Source organism: Rana temporaria, chromosome 9 (genome assembly GCF_905171775.1).
Source record: "Rana temporaria chromosome 9, aRanTem1.1, whole genome shotgun sequence".
NCBI lineage: Eukaryota > Metazoa > Chordata > Amphibia > Anura > Ranidae > Rana > Rana temporaria.
The window spans coordinates 131,781,230-131,798,215 of record NC_053497.1 but is presented as its reverse complement, the minus strand read 5'-3'; the positions used below and the strand labels follow the sequence as shown (position 1 = coordinate 131,798,215).

Here is a 16,986-nt window from a genome sequence, read left to right as displayed (position 1 = left end):
TGTGTAAAAAGGCTGTTTGAGCCTTTATACACAGATCCTCCCCTTTTTCCACTGACTCCAGAATAGGTCTGGATAAGACAGATACTGGAGTCAGGCTGCACATGCTCAGATTTGTGTGTATTGCTAGAGAATTTTTTTTTTTCTTGGGACAGTGCATGTGATTAGCACAGGGCCAATCAGCACTGTCCAGACAGAGGGTCAGGGTCCTGGATCCTGATAGGACAGCCATTGCAGTATGAAAACCTCTCCTACAAACTTTAACCAGGCACTGATAGAAGTCACAAGACTGCTATATACTGCTCATGAGAAAAGGTATTTAGCAGTTTATATTTACTAAAATAATTGCATTTCTGTGTACTGTGGGAGACCAGATATAGTGAATGCAGGGTCCTGGGTTTAGTAACACTATAACATCCCCGAATTGGAGATAACAGTAGGCTAAGTATCTTGGACCCTTTCAGCCAGATAGTGGTGAAGAAGTACAGGGAAGGCAGGTAATAGCGAGTGGGCTGGGCAACAGGTAAATTGGACCTGAAATCAACAGGGAACATCTAGAAATGTCAATTTGTCTTTTGTCCTTAATTCTTCCTAAAAAAAAAAATATAGTAGGCCCTTCCTGGTATGCGAGTATGCCTTCTAATGTCTCCTGGGCATTTATCCTCATAGCTGTATATTTACAGTGTGAGATCCAAGGCACTGTTGCCTGTGACTGCTTGTCTCAGGACATTTGGGGTAATTTGGTGATGTCACTACTGTGTTGCTCACTGTTCTGTATGCTGGAGGGTCTGACACGAGGAAAAAATGGACCACCTCTACCAAAATGGACCACCTCGTACAGAGACACAGTGTAGAACAAGGCATGATAAGTTAGTAATGGGGAAAGATACAATTTATTGGGCACAACTTCCTTTTTGACAACTGCATGGCACAGATTTACTTTGACATTAGGGCCGAAAACAACTAATCGATAATGAAATTAATCGATTACAATTTTCGTAATAGATTAATCCGGCAGTAACATAATGGGGTTAAAAAAACTAAAATTGTCCCTTTATAGTACAAAAAAGCAAATCGCTACTGTAAATATTACTTTCACTGTCCCACAGTAAAAAAATTAACCCCTTACAGAAGCGATTATTTGCTCTTTTTGTACTTATTTTTGTTTTTTTAACCCCATTATGTTACTAAACATCTCAGGTCGGGGTCACACCTGCACAAATATATCGGCGAACGATACATATCGGCCCGAAAATAGCTGTTTTGGGGAAATGCAGAAACAACGAAAGAATTGCCGATAATGACCCACCTCCACTCAGGGCCAGCGATGGACTGGCCATCGGGAGATTCCCGGTGGGCTGATCGGCAGTGGGCCGGCCGGCTGTCAATCACTGTCAATGTCAGTGTTTCTCTGGGTTCAGTATTTATTTACCTGCGCAATCTGCACGTACTCAGCGGTGGCGTCAGCCAAGAGCCATCACGCTGCGGCTGCCAGTGCCACCAACACTTCCCTCCGGCTCCTCCTATGTTTAGAGCGGCCCTGCTCCCCTCCCAGCGGCGTGACGTATCTCAGGGGGTCATGGCCGTAGGCGGGAGGGGATGAGAGGAGGAGCATGGGAGGAGCTGAGCCCGAGGAGAGCAGCTGTTCAAGTTCCAAGAGGAGGCGGAGCCAGCGCCGCCGAGGAGGAACAAGAACGACGATACAGACGATACAGTCAGTGCCACCACCATTGCCAGCAAGTTCAACAAGTAAGATTAAGACACAAACACTACTAAGGCATATTAGGCTGAGATGCATAGGGAATGTTATGCAGCCATCTGACTACAGTGCAGTTTGATGTATGCAGATTATGAACTGTGACTGTCATTTTGATGATCTTAATATGCAGCATGGCGGGGGGGGGGGGGGGTAAATGTACTGTCTGCCACCACTGGTCATAGTAACTGAGGTAATACATTTATTATATTGACTTGGAGCTTCTCAATTCTGGTTATTTTAAATCAATGAAGCTAATTAAAATGTCTCATGTAATACATACAATTATTTAAAAAAATATGAAATAGGGGGAAAAAAGAAAAGTAATTTTCGGTTTCGGCCTGACTTTTTTTATTTCGGTTTCGTTTCGGTTCTGAAATTTCCATTTCGGTGCACCTCTAGTTCATTTACATGTTTTCCTATTTGACACGTTCACATCCATGATTTTTTTTCAGCTGCTGCGGATTTGGAAACGGACAGGAATTTTTAAACGCAAAACGGTGCTATTTTTTTTTTTTGGTTCAATATACTTCAATGGAGAAGCTGCAGAAAAGCATGTAATGCGTTTTTGCGTCATTTTGTGTTTTGTAATCTGCCCAACAACAAATTGGCCCAAAAAAATGTAAAAATGCTATTTTTTTTTTAAGGCTATTATCCGATTAATCGAAACAATAATCGGCCAACTAATCGATTATAAAAATAAATCGGTAGTTGCAGCCCTATTTGACATTTGAGACTTGCAAGGCTAAATGTAAGTTTTTGTTCAAACTCCGGAAAAGGCTCTTGCTTCGGGCAGAGCATGCCTCTGCAGAGTCATACATGTGTCTGCCAACCAAATCAGTACCACCTCCAGAAGTTGTGCAATGGCATTAGATGGGAGAATTAGATATACTAGGAGATAGATTCCCAGCTTTGAGTAAGTAATAAACGCTAAAGGAGTACATTACTGTATTCATCTCTGTAAGCGTTTACCCTTTTTTGTCACTTTCCTTCCATCTCCAATAAAGCTCAACTCAGCCATAATGTTTTTATAGATACGACAGACAGGGCTCACATTTTTATTGCCGTCTGCATTCCTGTTGGAGAGATTACAAAGCCTGACAATGTTTTTTTTTTGCTATTTATTCCTATAAGCGACCCTGGGCGCAGTTCGATTCCAGCCAGAGCTGCTCATCTGTCTCTGTACGCATGCAAGAGCTTGGATGTATGGTTACATGCATACAGCCATGGCATCTGTCAGCCTGCTTATGATTTTTACACACCAGTATGCATACAGTTACATGCACAAATGCGGAATATTGCTGCACTCCTTGGTATGTTTATTGAAGCATTAAAATGACATCACAGGTATGACAGGAACATTAAAAGGTGGCACATTTTGCGTTAAATGCAGCGGTCACGCAAACCACATTATATATATTTCTTTCTTTTTCATGCGATGTATGCAAGCCTGGATTTCCCACAAGGCCACTGAGGCCAGGCCTTGGGGCGGCAGGGCTCCAAGGGGCGGCAGTGGCATGGAGTCCCCCGACGCCCGGAACATACAGTTAAGGGTGGTAAGTTATGGGGGAATCCGCTTGCTCGTTAACAAGTGATTGCGGCGATGTCGCCGAAATCACTTGTAAAATGTGTGCTCCCGTCCGTCCTCCCCTCTCCACCCCACATACCTCTCTCTGCTGGCTCTGTCTTCGGGACTCCGTCCTCCCCCCGGCCACCGAGTCTGTCTCCTGTCCCTGCTGCCGATGTATGAAGTGAGAGGGGAGAGCTGTGCTCTTCCCATCTCAGCTGTGACAGGAGTTCTAGCAAAGTGCTAGGGCTCCTGTTTTGGAGGTGACAGGGTCAATAAAGAGAACATGTCACCTCCAATTGCTATCACACAGGAAATGTTTTTCTCCGGTGTGATAGCAATTCAAGGATGCCACCCCACTCCATATCTGAGTCAATAGCCACTTGTATCTACAATTTTTATCTACAATCTCTACCTCAAGTCTTTTAATCGCATTGTGTCACTCAAGGAAACTGGTGTGCTTATCCCCCACTCATGGGAAGCTGTTTGTTGTTTTTCATACTGTATTGTATAAATTTTTGATGGCATTGTATGTCCCTGTGTCCATGGTTCATATGTATACCCATATGTCATGAAGTTCCTGGTTGACATTACCATGTATCTTTATTGTCCCCTACTGCTATGTTTACATGCTCAGCCCCTATGACTCTGTGAGTATATCACACTTTGTTTTGCATGTTAATAAACATGTTTTCCTTTTGCACTCCCACCCTGTCGTGAACTTCATTTAAAGTCCCAACCTCCTTGCTCTATTTTTGTACTAGGGATGGAAGCACAGACATGTGCCTCACTCAAAGTCCCACCTATGCGTATGCATAACCCCCCCCCTTTCCATAGCAAAAAAGTTAAGTGAAAAAAAATTGATAACAAATAAATAAATAAGAAATAATAATTAAATTAAATTAATAAAATAAAAAAGGAAAGAATAAGAAAAATAAGAAAATTATACAAAAATTCTAAAAAGTAAGCGACAAGCTACAGATAAATAAAATAAAATAAAAAAGTGATAAAAAAAAGTAAAAAAACAAACAAAACATATTTGAACTAACTGTGCCGCACATTCTCCGTTGATTTAGGGGGGGGGGGGTTCGGTTGGCAGGGAGGAGGGGGTGCATTGTGGAACCTGGCCTTGGGGCGGCAGGGAGAGCAAATCCGTCCCTGGATGTATGTGTATATGAGGTTTAAGTGAGCGCTGAATTTAGTACAAAACGCATCACCTTTTAATGTTCCTGTCATACCTGTGATGTCATTTTAATGCTTCAATAAAGATACCCAGGAGTGCAGCAACATTCCACATTTTTTTTCCCATATTACTGAATCTCACAGGTGAGCTGTGCAGCATCCTGGATTCCAGTTCACAACATGGTGAGATTTGGTCACTCACCTAGAGCAGCATTACCCGAGGCTCCATATATATGCTCTTTCTTAGTATTGAACTGCCATTTGTCAGGTGAATAAGGTCGTATTTCTTTTTTTATTAATTATTTATTCTATTTTTTTTATTTCACAGTACTGTCTGGGGGTGTTGGGAAATAGAGCTTTCTTTTGGTGGTATTTTTTGCGCTATAAACAAAAATAGAGCAACAATTTTGAAAATAATTCAATATTTGACTTTTTGCTATAATAAATATATAAAAAAATATTTTTCCACAGTTTAGTCCGCCACGTATTCTTCTACATTTTGTTATACCAAAAATATCGCAATACGTGTTTGATTGGTTTGCGCAAACGTTATAGCATCTACAAAATAGGGGATAGTTTTATGGCATTTTTAATAATATATATATTTTTTTTACTAGTTATGGCGGAGATCATTATGGACACTTTTGACACCATTTTGGCACCATTGTCATTTTTACAGCGATCAGTGCTATAAAAATGCACTGATTACTGTAAAAATGACACTGGCAGTATAGGGGATAACCTGTAGGGGGCGCTGAAGGGGTTTAGTGTGACCTAGGGAGTGCTTGTAACTGTTAGGGGGCGTGGCTTGGCGTGACAGGCCACTGATCGCTGTTCTCGATGGCGCGGTCACGTAGCTCCGAACCGAGTCGCGGACATACATGTACGCCCTTATGCCCAGCCGTGCCATTCTGTCAACGTATATCGTCGTGCGGCGGTCCTTAAGTGGGTAAGGCAAAGATAAGAGAGAGAGATTGAAGACACAGTCCTTATGCCCCGTACACACAATCGGAATTTCCGATGGAAAAAGTCAGACAGACTTTTTTTTATCGGAAATTCCGACCGTGTCTATGCCCCATCGGACTTTTTTCAGCAGAAATTCCAAGGAATTTCATTGGAGTTTAGATAGAGAACATGTGATTTTGGCCGGTCAAAAGTCCGACCGTGTGTACGGGGCATAAGTCTTCTCCACTGCAGCCCCAGCACTCACTACACTGAATACAGAAAAGCTCTGTACGGAGCACTTCCATGTTCAATTACAAACTGGGTGATAGCAATCTATTGCTTCAGTTATGAATGAATAACAGAATAATCAGTACTGAGGATCCTGAACATCGGATCCTCCCTCCGGCTGGAAGTGCACCGTGGTAGTGATGTGCACTCACATTATGAATGAATGGCTATGATCAGCAACCTGTCAACTACTGATCATGATTTTAGCCAGTCATTTTGCTCAGTCTAGTAGACCCTCCTGTTGAAAGGCTAACAACATATAAAATGAAGATTAGGGAAAGTCAGGCTGTACCATCACATGACCATCTCCACTTGCTTACCCTTTTTGTCTCCAACGTTCATGGCCCACTCAACCTTGCTGCAAAAAGAGTCGATGGCAGAAATGACACTGAGGGCATCCCCATGCGTGGCACAGCGCTGTACGAATTGCAGAATCCTAACAGGTCGCGTGGTGCCGGTCACAAAGTCCTTTAACCTTTCCAAGTAGTTGTCGTGCCACCAGAGTGCCCACTCGCCATTTGTACGTACTTTCCAAACCACAAAAAGAAGGAGGCACAACAGCACGGCGCTCAGCAAGAACAGCGCTGCCAGCATCATGTAACTGACAGAAGAGAATAGACAAGAAAGACCTGATGGGAAGATAAATATTTAACAGATTTAGGAGACTTCAGACATAACATCTATCAATGAGGCAGATCTTTTAATTTAAACAGTCCATAAAAAAATCAAAAAAAAAGAAGAAGTCTAAAGTTGACTACACATATTACAATTACTGCTATCTACGAGTATTAAATGCATCATCTGTACCAACCTGATTCCCACAGTCATTAGGTCAAAATTTCAAGATAAAAAAAACAAAGCTCTATACAGTATCTGACAAAAGTGAGTACACCCATCACATTTTTGTAAATATTTTATTATATCTTTTCATGTGACAACACTGAAGAAATTACACTTTGCTGCAATGTAAAGTAGTGAGTGTACAGCTTGTATAACAGTGTAAATCTTCTGTCCCCTCAAAATAACTCAACACACAGCCATTAATGTCTAAACCGCTGGAAACAAAAGTGAGTACACCCTAAGGGGGGAGGAGGAGGAGGAGGAGGAGGAGGAAGAGGAATCGATAGTTTCAAAAACCTATTAGAGAAGCACCTGAACGATCGCAACATACAGGGATATACAATGTAATCGCACACATAGGTTGGACTTTTTAACCTCATCTACTATGCAACTATGTAAGAATAAAAAAAATATAGCCGTCTTCAAATATTCTATTCAACTCTTTTCCATTTCATTCCTTTATTTTCTATTCTGTTATATGCTATTCTATTCTTTTATTTTCTATTTCATGCTATTCTATTCAGTTTTATTCTATTTTTATTGTATTCTTTTCTATTCTATTAAATTCCTTTTAGTTTCTATTATTTTCTATTTGATTCCTTTATTTTCTATTCTAATTAATTCTGTTCTATGCTATTCCATTCTATGATATAGTTGCATGTTTATCATTGTGTTGGGAACTTTTGTTTTCAATAGACACGGTTCATAAGTTTGACAGTTGCGCACCGATACATTTTTATTGTGCATGCACAGGATTTTGTGGTTTACTTATTTTCACGTTTTAATGCTTCGAGAGGCATCAGGTTTACATGGGTGAATGAAGGACATTTAAAGTTGGTTCCGGTTGATCCAACATGTCAGAGGGTCCCTCTAAACAAGGGGGGGGGGATGACATATGGGGTACCAGGTACCACTGTAAGTCTTTCATGCCCCAAGCAAAAAAACTCTGAGAAAGAGAATGGTGGCCTGGATGGCACACAACTCGAGGTTTAGCTGACACAGGAACTGGAGTCCAAGAGGACTGTGGAAGGTATTTTTTGTGCAGTGCCAAAGAGAAGTAGATAGTGAGCAGCTGAAGAGAGCCTCAAAGGCTGGAGATAAGCTTGGGAGCATAATGGGCACTCTCTGCTCCTAAATGCAAAGAGGGCAAACAACCCAAGGACCCGCAAGGATTAACAACCTGCCACCCACTTGTAGAACTGAGGGGCAAACTTTCATGTTGAAGATTTCAAAGATGACTTTCTAGTCCTGTGGGCTGTCTGAAAGTCAGACTTTGAGGGTCTGGGAGCACCTGCTTCAGAAGTTGAAGGAGAAGGGTGAGGTTCAGCCAAACTCTCCTTGGACATCTTAAGCTGAGACAGGTGCACATTCTGGCCTACCTTGGTATTCTGGACAATGGTTTCAAGGGTAGATTCAAAAAGACAATGTCCCTTGAAGGCCAAGCCAGTCAGGAGCTCCCTGAATGTTGCATCAGCATTCCAGCAACTTTACCAAAATTCTCTGCAAATCTGTATGAAAAACAATCCCATGCAAGAATTTGATTGATTCCAACTGTTTGTCAGTAGAATCCTAAAAAGAAAGTAAGGTCTCTACGATTGTTAATTTTTTTCTGTTCAGGTGGGTTACATTCTCTCTCAAAGGGGAATAGTCTGGCACACTCCGGTGAGGTCCAGAACCTTTCAGGAATGCCTAACTTGTGTAGAGGGAAGATATTAGCTGTAGGAGTTCTGAAAGACCAAAGGCTTGAGACACCAGTCTGGTCCTCCAGATTCCATGGGCCACAAAGCCCATGGGCCAAATCTCGCTCTCCAGGTCATTTCATGTGGCCCTCTTCTGCAAATGCAGTCCCCTCTTTTGTTTCTGCCCCCACCTTGTCTCGGTAGTTGGCAGCAGAGAAGAGGACAGAACTTCCGACAACTCCTCTCCCAGCAGGCTGACCATGGGTATATATAGGAGGCCTGTCCCCTGCCAATCCTATTTGGGGATTGGTCAGGGCTCCCAAATACACCCCATGCCACTCCAAACCCCAGCCCTGTCTCTTTTCCAGAACCTTCTCACTGGAAACAGAGGAGGCGCCAGAGAGCTAAAGCATATGTCAGTCTCCTGCTGCTACACTACACCACTCCCCTGCCCTTAAATAAAAAAAGAGCTAGCCCAAATTTACCTGCACTGGCAGCAAAAACACAAACACTACTCTAGCACCTACCTACCTACCTACAGGTAGAGGGTGCTACAGTATGAATGTGAGTTAGGGACCTTAGATTGTAAGCTCCTTGAGGGCAGGGACTGATGTAAATATACAATATATATGTAGAGCACTGCGTAAATTAAATACCTGTAGTAGTAATAATAATAATAATAATAATAATAATAATAATAATAAGAGATAAACTCTAGAGGGGAAGGAGAAGTAGTGCGCTCAGAGCCTCTGAGTTTGGTATCTGCAAGGAATTGAGCGAGTTTTCTCTGATAAGTGTGTGTATGTATAAACACACACATACACGTGCACTCAATAAGTATGTGTGCATTGCATACGTGCCAGCTGCTCCAAGGCAGATTAATTTAAAGTGACACTAAACCCTAAAAAAAAAAAAAATCTATTCAATTATGTATTCTTAAAGGAGTCCTCTGGTCACAGCATTGTAATAACAATGGTTATAATTGACAATTAAAGGCTTACTTTAAAAACTCCTTTTGTGTTGCGAGTGTTGCCTGTCTGCTGATATCTCTTCCCGCAACTTCCGTTATTCCCAGCATGCTTTGCAGCTTCTCCTCTGCTGTTTACTTTCCATTTCTAAGGACTATATATCCCATGGTACCTTGCTACCTGCAAGCAGTGATTCCTGTACTGACTGTGCCTCCCGAAACCCCTGCTCTCAGCACCTCTGTAGATCAGAAGTCAGGCTCTGTGAAATGTGTGACACAGCAGTGACTACTCACAGGACATAGTGAATACATGTCACAGAAACCAAGGAAGTAAATGTTTGGGGATCTTCACAAAGCAGAGCCAGTGGGCTGATTAAACAATAAAAAAAACAATAGACCCCCCCCCCCCCCGCGAGCTATTGTATTCTGAAAATGGGACTCCTCTGCTGTCAGCAACACTGATCAGCGCTTTCGTCAATGATCACACTAAAAAATACAATTCAGACAGGTCAGCAGCCAGATCACACTGTTTAATTTACAATGTCCCTTTTATTTATGTATGTGGATGATGGCACTGTAATTTTTTTAATTTAAAAAAATCCAAGTACCTTTTTCCTAATCGATATACAGCTGTCACATAATCCAGATCTTCCGCAGCCTGTGTGCAAGGAAACATAAGCAGGGGAGCTTCTAGTCCTCTGCTGCTGGTCACATGTTAGAGCCCTTTCACACTGGTGTGTTTTTGCTGCGTTTTCGCGGCAAAAATAGCGCTATTAAAACGCTCATAAAACTCTCTAAAAACGCCCCCTCCATTGAAATGAATTGAAAACGCTGTAAAATCGCGGTAAAAACATGGTAAAACTGCAGTGTTTTACCGCTATTTTAACGCTCCGCTATAGGCGTTTCCAGTGTGAAAAATAAATAACAGCCTTTGGAATACAGAGTAAAAATAAATAATATCAATAAACTGGTTTAAATTGTCATATAAATATAAAATTGAAATCAAATCTTTATTATTTTGTGTCAATGACATGGTGTGGGTGGATTTCTGCCAGTCACAGGCCATGTCCCACCCTTCCTGCCTATGTCTAAAGCTACTTTCACACGAGGCGGGAGATCTCTCCACTGAGCCGGCGGATAGCAAGTCCCTCTCTGCTCACTGAGTGGGAGGGGCTTGTACAGTGCCGCTGTTTCCTATGGAGAGATCCAATAAAAACGGACAGCGTCCCTTTTTTATGGATAGGGTCGTATCGCCATACGTCTGATTTTGGCGGATCGGGTCATGTCTCCGCTGACATCCATAGGATTGCATGGAGTGGCCGTTCAGGTCCGCCGACAAAACTGACAGGCTGACCTGAAAGGTCCGACTGTGTGAAAGGGGCCTTAGAATAGGAAGGAGGTGAAGCCAACAATGTAGTTGTTGGCTTCAGGCGGTGATCAAGTCAGGCACCCAACCAGCGGAGGTGACGTTTGCAGAGCAACCTTGTGTGTCAAGCCAGGGACGGAGCCGGTCAGCAGGGGTGAAGCTTGTGAAGTATCTGGAGAGCTAAGCTAGGAACCCAGCAGGGAAGTGAGGGGGTGACGCTTGAGGGAGATACCACCGCAAAGATTGGAGGAGCTCAAGGGATTCAGAGTCAGTAAATCAGTGGGTCTAGTGAGAGACTGGGAGCTCAGTGTGGAAGAACTACAAGAAGCAGTTGTAGTGAAAGTGAAGGAACTGTTACGTTTGTGTTGCCACAGGAGCATTCCTGCATGTGCAGATGTGGCGCCTTGCTGGGGCCTTTTCCTGCACGGCTGACCTCCTATTGAAGTCATAAAGTCTGCCAATTGAATCCACAACTACTTAAAGGGTCACTAAAGGAAAACATTTTTTTGCTGAAATGACTGTTTACAGGGTATAGAGACATAAAAGTTAACCGATTCCTTTTAAAAATGATTACAAATTGAATTTAATCTATCATATAATGTGCCTCTAGTTTCACGTTCGGTTTTAAAGGTACATACATGAAGTTCCGGGTGAGAGGTGAGTCGGGAAGACTCACAGAACAAAAACAACAAATCCAGGGCAGTGTTTTGTTTTTAAAATGAATCTGATTGGTTCTGAGGAGTTTTAGACACACAGTAATGACAGCTTAGACCACCGTGAAAATCTCCCAGTACCATGGTTATAAGGAAACAGGCAACCAGGAAGTGTGGAGATCACAGCAGAATTACAGCTACTTCAAAGCAAAAACGAACAATGAGGACATGAAACCAGTACTGCAGTAAGGTAAAGGAAGCTATTTAGCTAGAAAAAAAAAATTCCTTTAGTGACCCTTTAAAGCGGAGTTCCACCCAAAAGTGGAACTTCCGCTTAATCCACTCCTCGCCCCCTTATATGCCACATTTGACATGTCATTTTTTTTGGGGGGGGAGGGAGTGGGGGCTTCAGGAGGAGTGGGACTTCCTGTCCCACTTCCTCCTTCCGCCGAGGGGCTGCAAAGGCGAATAGTCTAATCGCCTTTTGGCAGCCCCTCCTGTAGGCGATCGCCTGGGACACGTGACAGGTCCCAGGCGATCGCCTGTCCAATCAGATGGCGCAGCGCCGATCGCGCATGCGCAGTGAGTGCCCGGCCGTGAAGCCGAAAGCTGTCACGGCCGGGTGCCCACAGTTAGGATGGAGACGCCGACGGAGAGGGGGGGAGAGGAGCGGAGCTCCGTGCGGCGCGGCGCTGGACGGCAGAGCAGGTAAGTGTATGTTTATTAAAAGCCATCAGCTAACCCTCTTCCCCCAAAAATACAAAAACGGACTGTTAAGAGAAATAAAACCTCTTTTACATCCAAGAAGTGTCTGGTGCCCAATGACTTTCACCATCTTTGCACCCACTATGCCTCACAACTCACTACATATTGAAGGATGTCAGCTATCTTTGGCCTTAGGAGGTTCTCATTAGACTGGAAGAGGCTAAAGACTTTGGGCCAGATCCTCAAAAAGGATACGCCGGCGTAACTGCTGTTATGCCGTCGTATCCCTGTTTCTAACTATGGAACTGATCCACAGAATCAGTTTCACATAGTTAGGCAGAAGATCCGACATGTGTAAGGGACTTACACTGCCGGATCTTAGGATGCAGTACCGCATCCGCCGCTGGGGGCATTTCGTGTCGAAATGCCGCCTCGGGTATGCAAATTAGGACTTACGGAGATCCACAAAGCTTTTACGCTTCGTTTTTTCTCCGTAAGTTTTAGTTTGCAAACGCAAAATTAGGGCTGCTTTAACAAAGTGTAAACTGTTTACACCTTGTAAAAACAGACCCTTCTGTCCAGCGACGCGATTTTTTTTTTGTTTTGAATTTTTTTTTTTCGCCGTATCTTTTTTTTTTCCCGACGCAACTTTATTGGCCCCTTGCGATACACAAAGCTCGGCATAACGTAATTTCGCACTATGCACATCGGGAAAATGACGTCACGAGCATGCGCAGTACGGCCGGCGCGGGAGCGCGCCTAATTTAAATGGGAATCGCCCCCATGAAAAGAGGAACGCCTTGCGCCGGCGGAATTTAAGTTACACAGCCAAAAATTTCTAGGTAAGTGCTTTGTGGATTGGGCACTTAGGTAGAAATTTTAAGGCAGTGTAACTTAAATGGGAAAATTTACGTTACGCCTGATCTTTGTGGATTACCCCCTTTGCTACAGTAATATTTATGGACAGACAAAAACAGTCTGGCGCCAGGAAAGTGCGACATCTATTGCACTGAGAACCCAAAAGAGCAGCTGTGTGGATGAGAACACCAGGAGGGGTGTGAATACAAGTAAAATAGAATTCAGAACAGAAAAAAATAAAAAAATAAAAAATTCAGAAGCAATTACAATTGAAAGCGCTGATGGGGACAGTCTTGAGAGGATAAACAGTTAAATAATTAAAACGTTCAATGAGATAAAAGCATGTGGCGTTTTTATAATATCATATGATTGTTATTTATGGGACTTTTTTTTTTTTTGCAATTTTAGCATGGCAATCTTCTGTTTATTTATGCTGTTTCGTATCCGTATTGTTTTTGCCAGCGGCTTCCTTGGCTTTATTTGTGTAATGACTTTGAAATTCAACTACAATGTTATAAGGAGGCAGGAAAAAAAAACCACAGTAGGAAACAAATGAAAAAAAAAAATCACAGGACCACTAAAGATATTAAAATCTCGTGTTTTTTTTTTAAATAAAAAAACAAACATGTTATAATTACCAGCCCTGTGTAAGGGTTTTGCCCAGAACAGCCTGGATCCTCCTCTTCTCGGGACCCTCTTCAGTGCTCCTGGCCTGTTTCTCCTATCGAGTGCCCCCACAGCAAGCACCCGAGCCTAGCCCCAGCTCCCTGCTTAGACATGGAGCGGCAGTTCGGCCCCGCCCCTCTCTCTCCTGATTGGCTAACTGACTTTGATTGAAAGCAGCGGGAGCAAATGGCACCACTGCTGTGTCTCAGCCAATCAGGAGGGACGGCTAAGACACTCGTGGACATCGCTGGAGAGAGATGGGGCTCAGGTAAGTAATTAGGAGGTGCTAGGGAGGCTGCTACACACAGAAGGTTTTTTATCTTAATGCATCAAGATAAAAAAACTTCTGTCTTTACAACTCCCTTTAAGTAGAGGATGCATATAGATTATTTTTTAAAGAATAAGGATATTGTCTAGGCCCTCTGATTCCTCTTGTATTAAATTGTATTGTAACTGTACTGTCTGCCCTCATGTTGTAAACTGCTGGCGCTATATAAATCTTGTATAATAATAATGTCATGGTATAAAGTTGTGCATTGTGTGTAGTCAGAACCCTTTTTGTCACATCCAACAATTTTCAGAGATTTTTGAGTGTTGTATTTGTACAGAGAGCCTCACATAGTTACTACAGAGATTATGCAATGCACTCAGTATGTGGAAATATCTTTGCAGCAGTGAATGCAGCTGTATACATTATTCCCCTCCTTCTGGTCACCGGTCTACGCATTTTCTGAAACATGATCCTGTCTGGGGGGAACCTTTTGGCTGGGTGGAGGAGAGATTGCTTTAAATGCCCATTTATACTTTGCAGCTGTTGTGCAATCTAAATTCAAATGTAATCATTCGGTTGTAGCTTTTTTTGCAGCAACATATTTCACAACAATGTGCGTCAATAAAAAAGCCGCAAATAACAAATAGGACAGAAAAAAGACATAAGAAATCTCCGCCAGAATTAAATGGTCTTGGAAATATTTTCTTATCCTTTTCCATCCAAAAAAGTTTTATTGATTATTAATCGGTGCTGATAAAACCACAAATAATTTAATTGAAGTTCCATGATTGTGATCGTGTCTCGTCCACAACAAGGCCACAAATGTTGCTTTTGTAGAGTGGTGGGATTGCAGTAAACCGATCCGAAGGGGAAATCTGACAAATGTGTTTTTGTAGCAGCTGCTCTGAGATTTGGGATCCAATGAGAACGAGATCCGATCTAGTTAATGCATGTATAGGCTCCATCCATATGAAGCTGGCAGGTCTAAGCTTACAATGTAAACAAGTCACATCACAAAGTTAACACACAAGACAACAGGATATAGGATAGAGAAGTTTGCAGATTTGACACACATGAGGCAACACTCAACAGCAACATACAAACTTGTATATAGAGAAGTCCCACTTACTGAACCGTATGGAATCTCCTGCCTCTGGGCTCCTGGGTGTCCCCCCAGCAGTCTGATGAGTGCAATCTTTGCAGTGGGAGGAGAAGTAGCCAAATCTCTAACACTCCTCCTTCCTAGCTGTAGGATATTAGACTTCCAAGAGAGGCACTGCGAGCAGGGTGCAACTCATTACAGACCGCAGCAGAAGAATGTCATTTCTGCAGCTACAGGGGAACTACATATCCCAGCAGACACAGAGCTCAGGGATTCCAAGCCCACATAATTCCTTAAAGTGGAGGTTCACCCCAAAAAAATATAAATTTTTAACATTACATTCAGCCGCGTTGTCCTAATGACAATTGTTTTTTTTTTTTTTCGTACATACCTTATTTTCACCGCCGCTTCCGGGTTTGTCTTCTGCGGGACTGGGCGTTCCTATCTGATTGACAGGCTTCCGACCGTCGCATACTACGCGTCACGAGTTGCCGAAAGAAGCCGAACGTCGGTGCGCAGGCGCCGTATAGAGCCGCACCGACGTTCGACTTCTTTCGGCAACTCGTGACGGGATGTATGCGACGGTCGGAAGCCTGTCAATCAGGTAGGAACGCTCAGTTCCAAAGAAGACATACCTGGAAGCGGCGGTGAAAATAAGGTATGTACGGAAAAAAAACAGCCGATTGTCATTAGGTCAACTCGGCTGAATGTAATGTTAAAAATTAATTTTTGGGTGAACCCCCGCTTTAAAGAGTAGCAAACTTCCATTTAAATGAAAAGTATGGAGACATTTCAGTGCACGCATATTTGGAGATTACCGTATTTATCGGGGTATACGCGGGTATAGCGCGCACCCCTAAAGTTGCCTGAATTCCTGTGGAAAAAAGATGTTTTGTACTTACAGTTTTGGTGTCTTGCGCCGGGTCCGGCGTCCGTCTGCGGCTTCGGGTGTCCTCTTCGTCGGGTCCGGCGTCCTTCTGCGGCGTCCTCCCCGCTCGTTTCCCGTGCCGGGTTTGAATACTGCGCCGACATATACCGAGCGCAGTACACTCGTGTATCGTCGGGCAGGCTCGGCAACTCTCGCGCTGACGTCCTGTACGCTCAGGACGTCAGTGCGAGAGGCGCCGAGACTGCCCGAAGATACACGAGTGTACTGCGCTCGGTATATGCCGGCGCAGTATTCAAACTCGTGGCGGGAAAGCGGGTATCGGCGTATACCGCACACCCACGATTTTGCCCTGATTTTCAGGGCAAAATAGTGCGCGGTATACACCGATAAATACGGTACATTTTTTTTTAATGTGACTTACATTTTTGTAAGCTTGCATCGCCTTATTTTTGTTACAAAGTTAAAGCCAAATTGTATAAACTGGGGAAGAGTTAAAGCAGAGTTTCGCCCATTTTTTTTAAACGTCTTCTGATCATAATGCCCATACAAAGCACAGTAGTTGGATGGATATTATCAATTTTTTTTAAATTCTTAATAAATACCTTATTTTAATACAATTTGCCGTCACTTCTGGTCCCAGCCGTCTGGGCGATTACATCATCAAGAGATTCCCTTGGACTCCTGGGATATTGGTGTCATCTATCCCAGAAGGCTTCAGGTAGCCTAATAGTGAAATCTTGCGGTATTTTGAGACAGGAAATGATGTGATCGGGAAGAGTTATGTCCCGTACACACGATCCGAATATCGTACGACAGATCGTACGACTTTTTTCGCTTAATAGTCACAAGTACAAATTAAATAGGTTATTAAAGTCACGAAAATTCTCGTACAACAAAAAGAAAAAAAAAGATAATCGGACGTGATGCCATGTGTTGTAATGCATTTGTATTTTCGGACGACAACTGTACTGACTAAACGAAAATCGTATGATCTGGTACCGTACGAGAACATTTTTGTGCATGTCCGATAAAATAAAATCAGATGAACTGTCACGATTGGCTCTCGAAAGCTCTGTACTAACGATCTGATTATCGTACAATTCTTCCTCGGACTACATTTTTCGTAAGATATTCGGTGTGAAAGGGGTCTTGGAGTCTGCAGAAGACTTGAGACTGGGGCAGAGGTTCACATTCCAGCAGGACAACGACCCTAATCATACAGCCAGAGCTACAATGGAAAGGTTTAGATCAAAGC

General features: G+C 43.0%; 1 protein-coding gene across 3 annotated transcripts in view; it reads right to left on the bottom strand.

Annotated features, from left to right (window-relative positions):
* LOC120914077 (catechol O-methyltransferase A-like) overlaps positions 1–14,975 on the bottom strand; it is a 30,713-nt gene extending 15,738 nt beyond the window's left edge. The window contains exons 1-2 of one of the 3 annotated variants that reach the window (XM_040324534.1): positions 14,870–14,975; positions 6,056–6,364 (exon numbers count right to left, since the gene is read on the bottom strand). In XM_040324534.1, coding sequence (XP_040180468.1) covers positions 6,056–6,332 — 277 coding nt within the window. In that variant the 5' untranslated portion in view covers positions 6,333–6,364; positions 14,870–14,975. Of the gene's footprint in view, positions 1–6,055; positions 6,365–14,868 lie in introns of all 3 variants that reach the window. The other 2 variants (XM_040324536.1, XM_040324535.1) reach the window with 2 other exon arrangements.
* Positions 14,976–16,986: the final 2,011 nt, after the last annotated feature.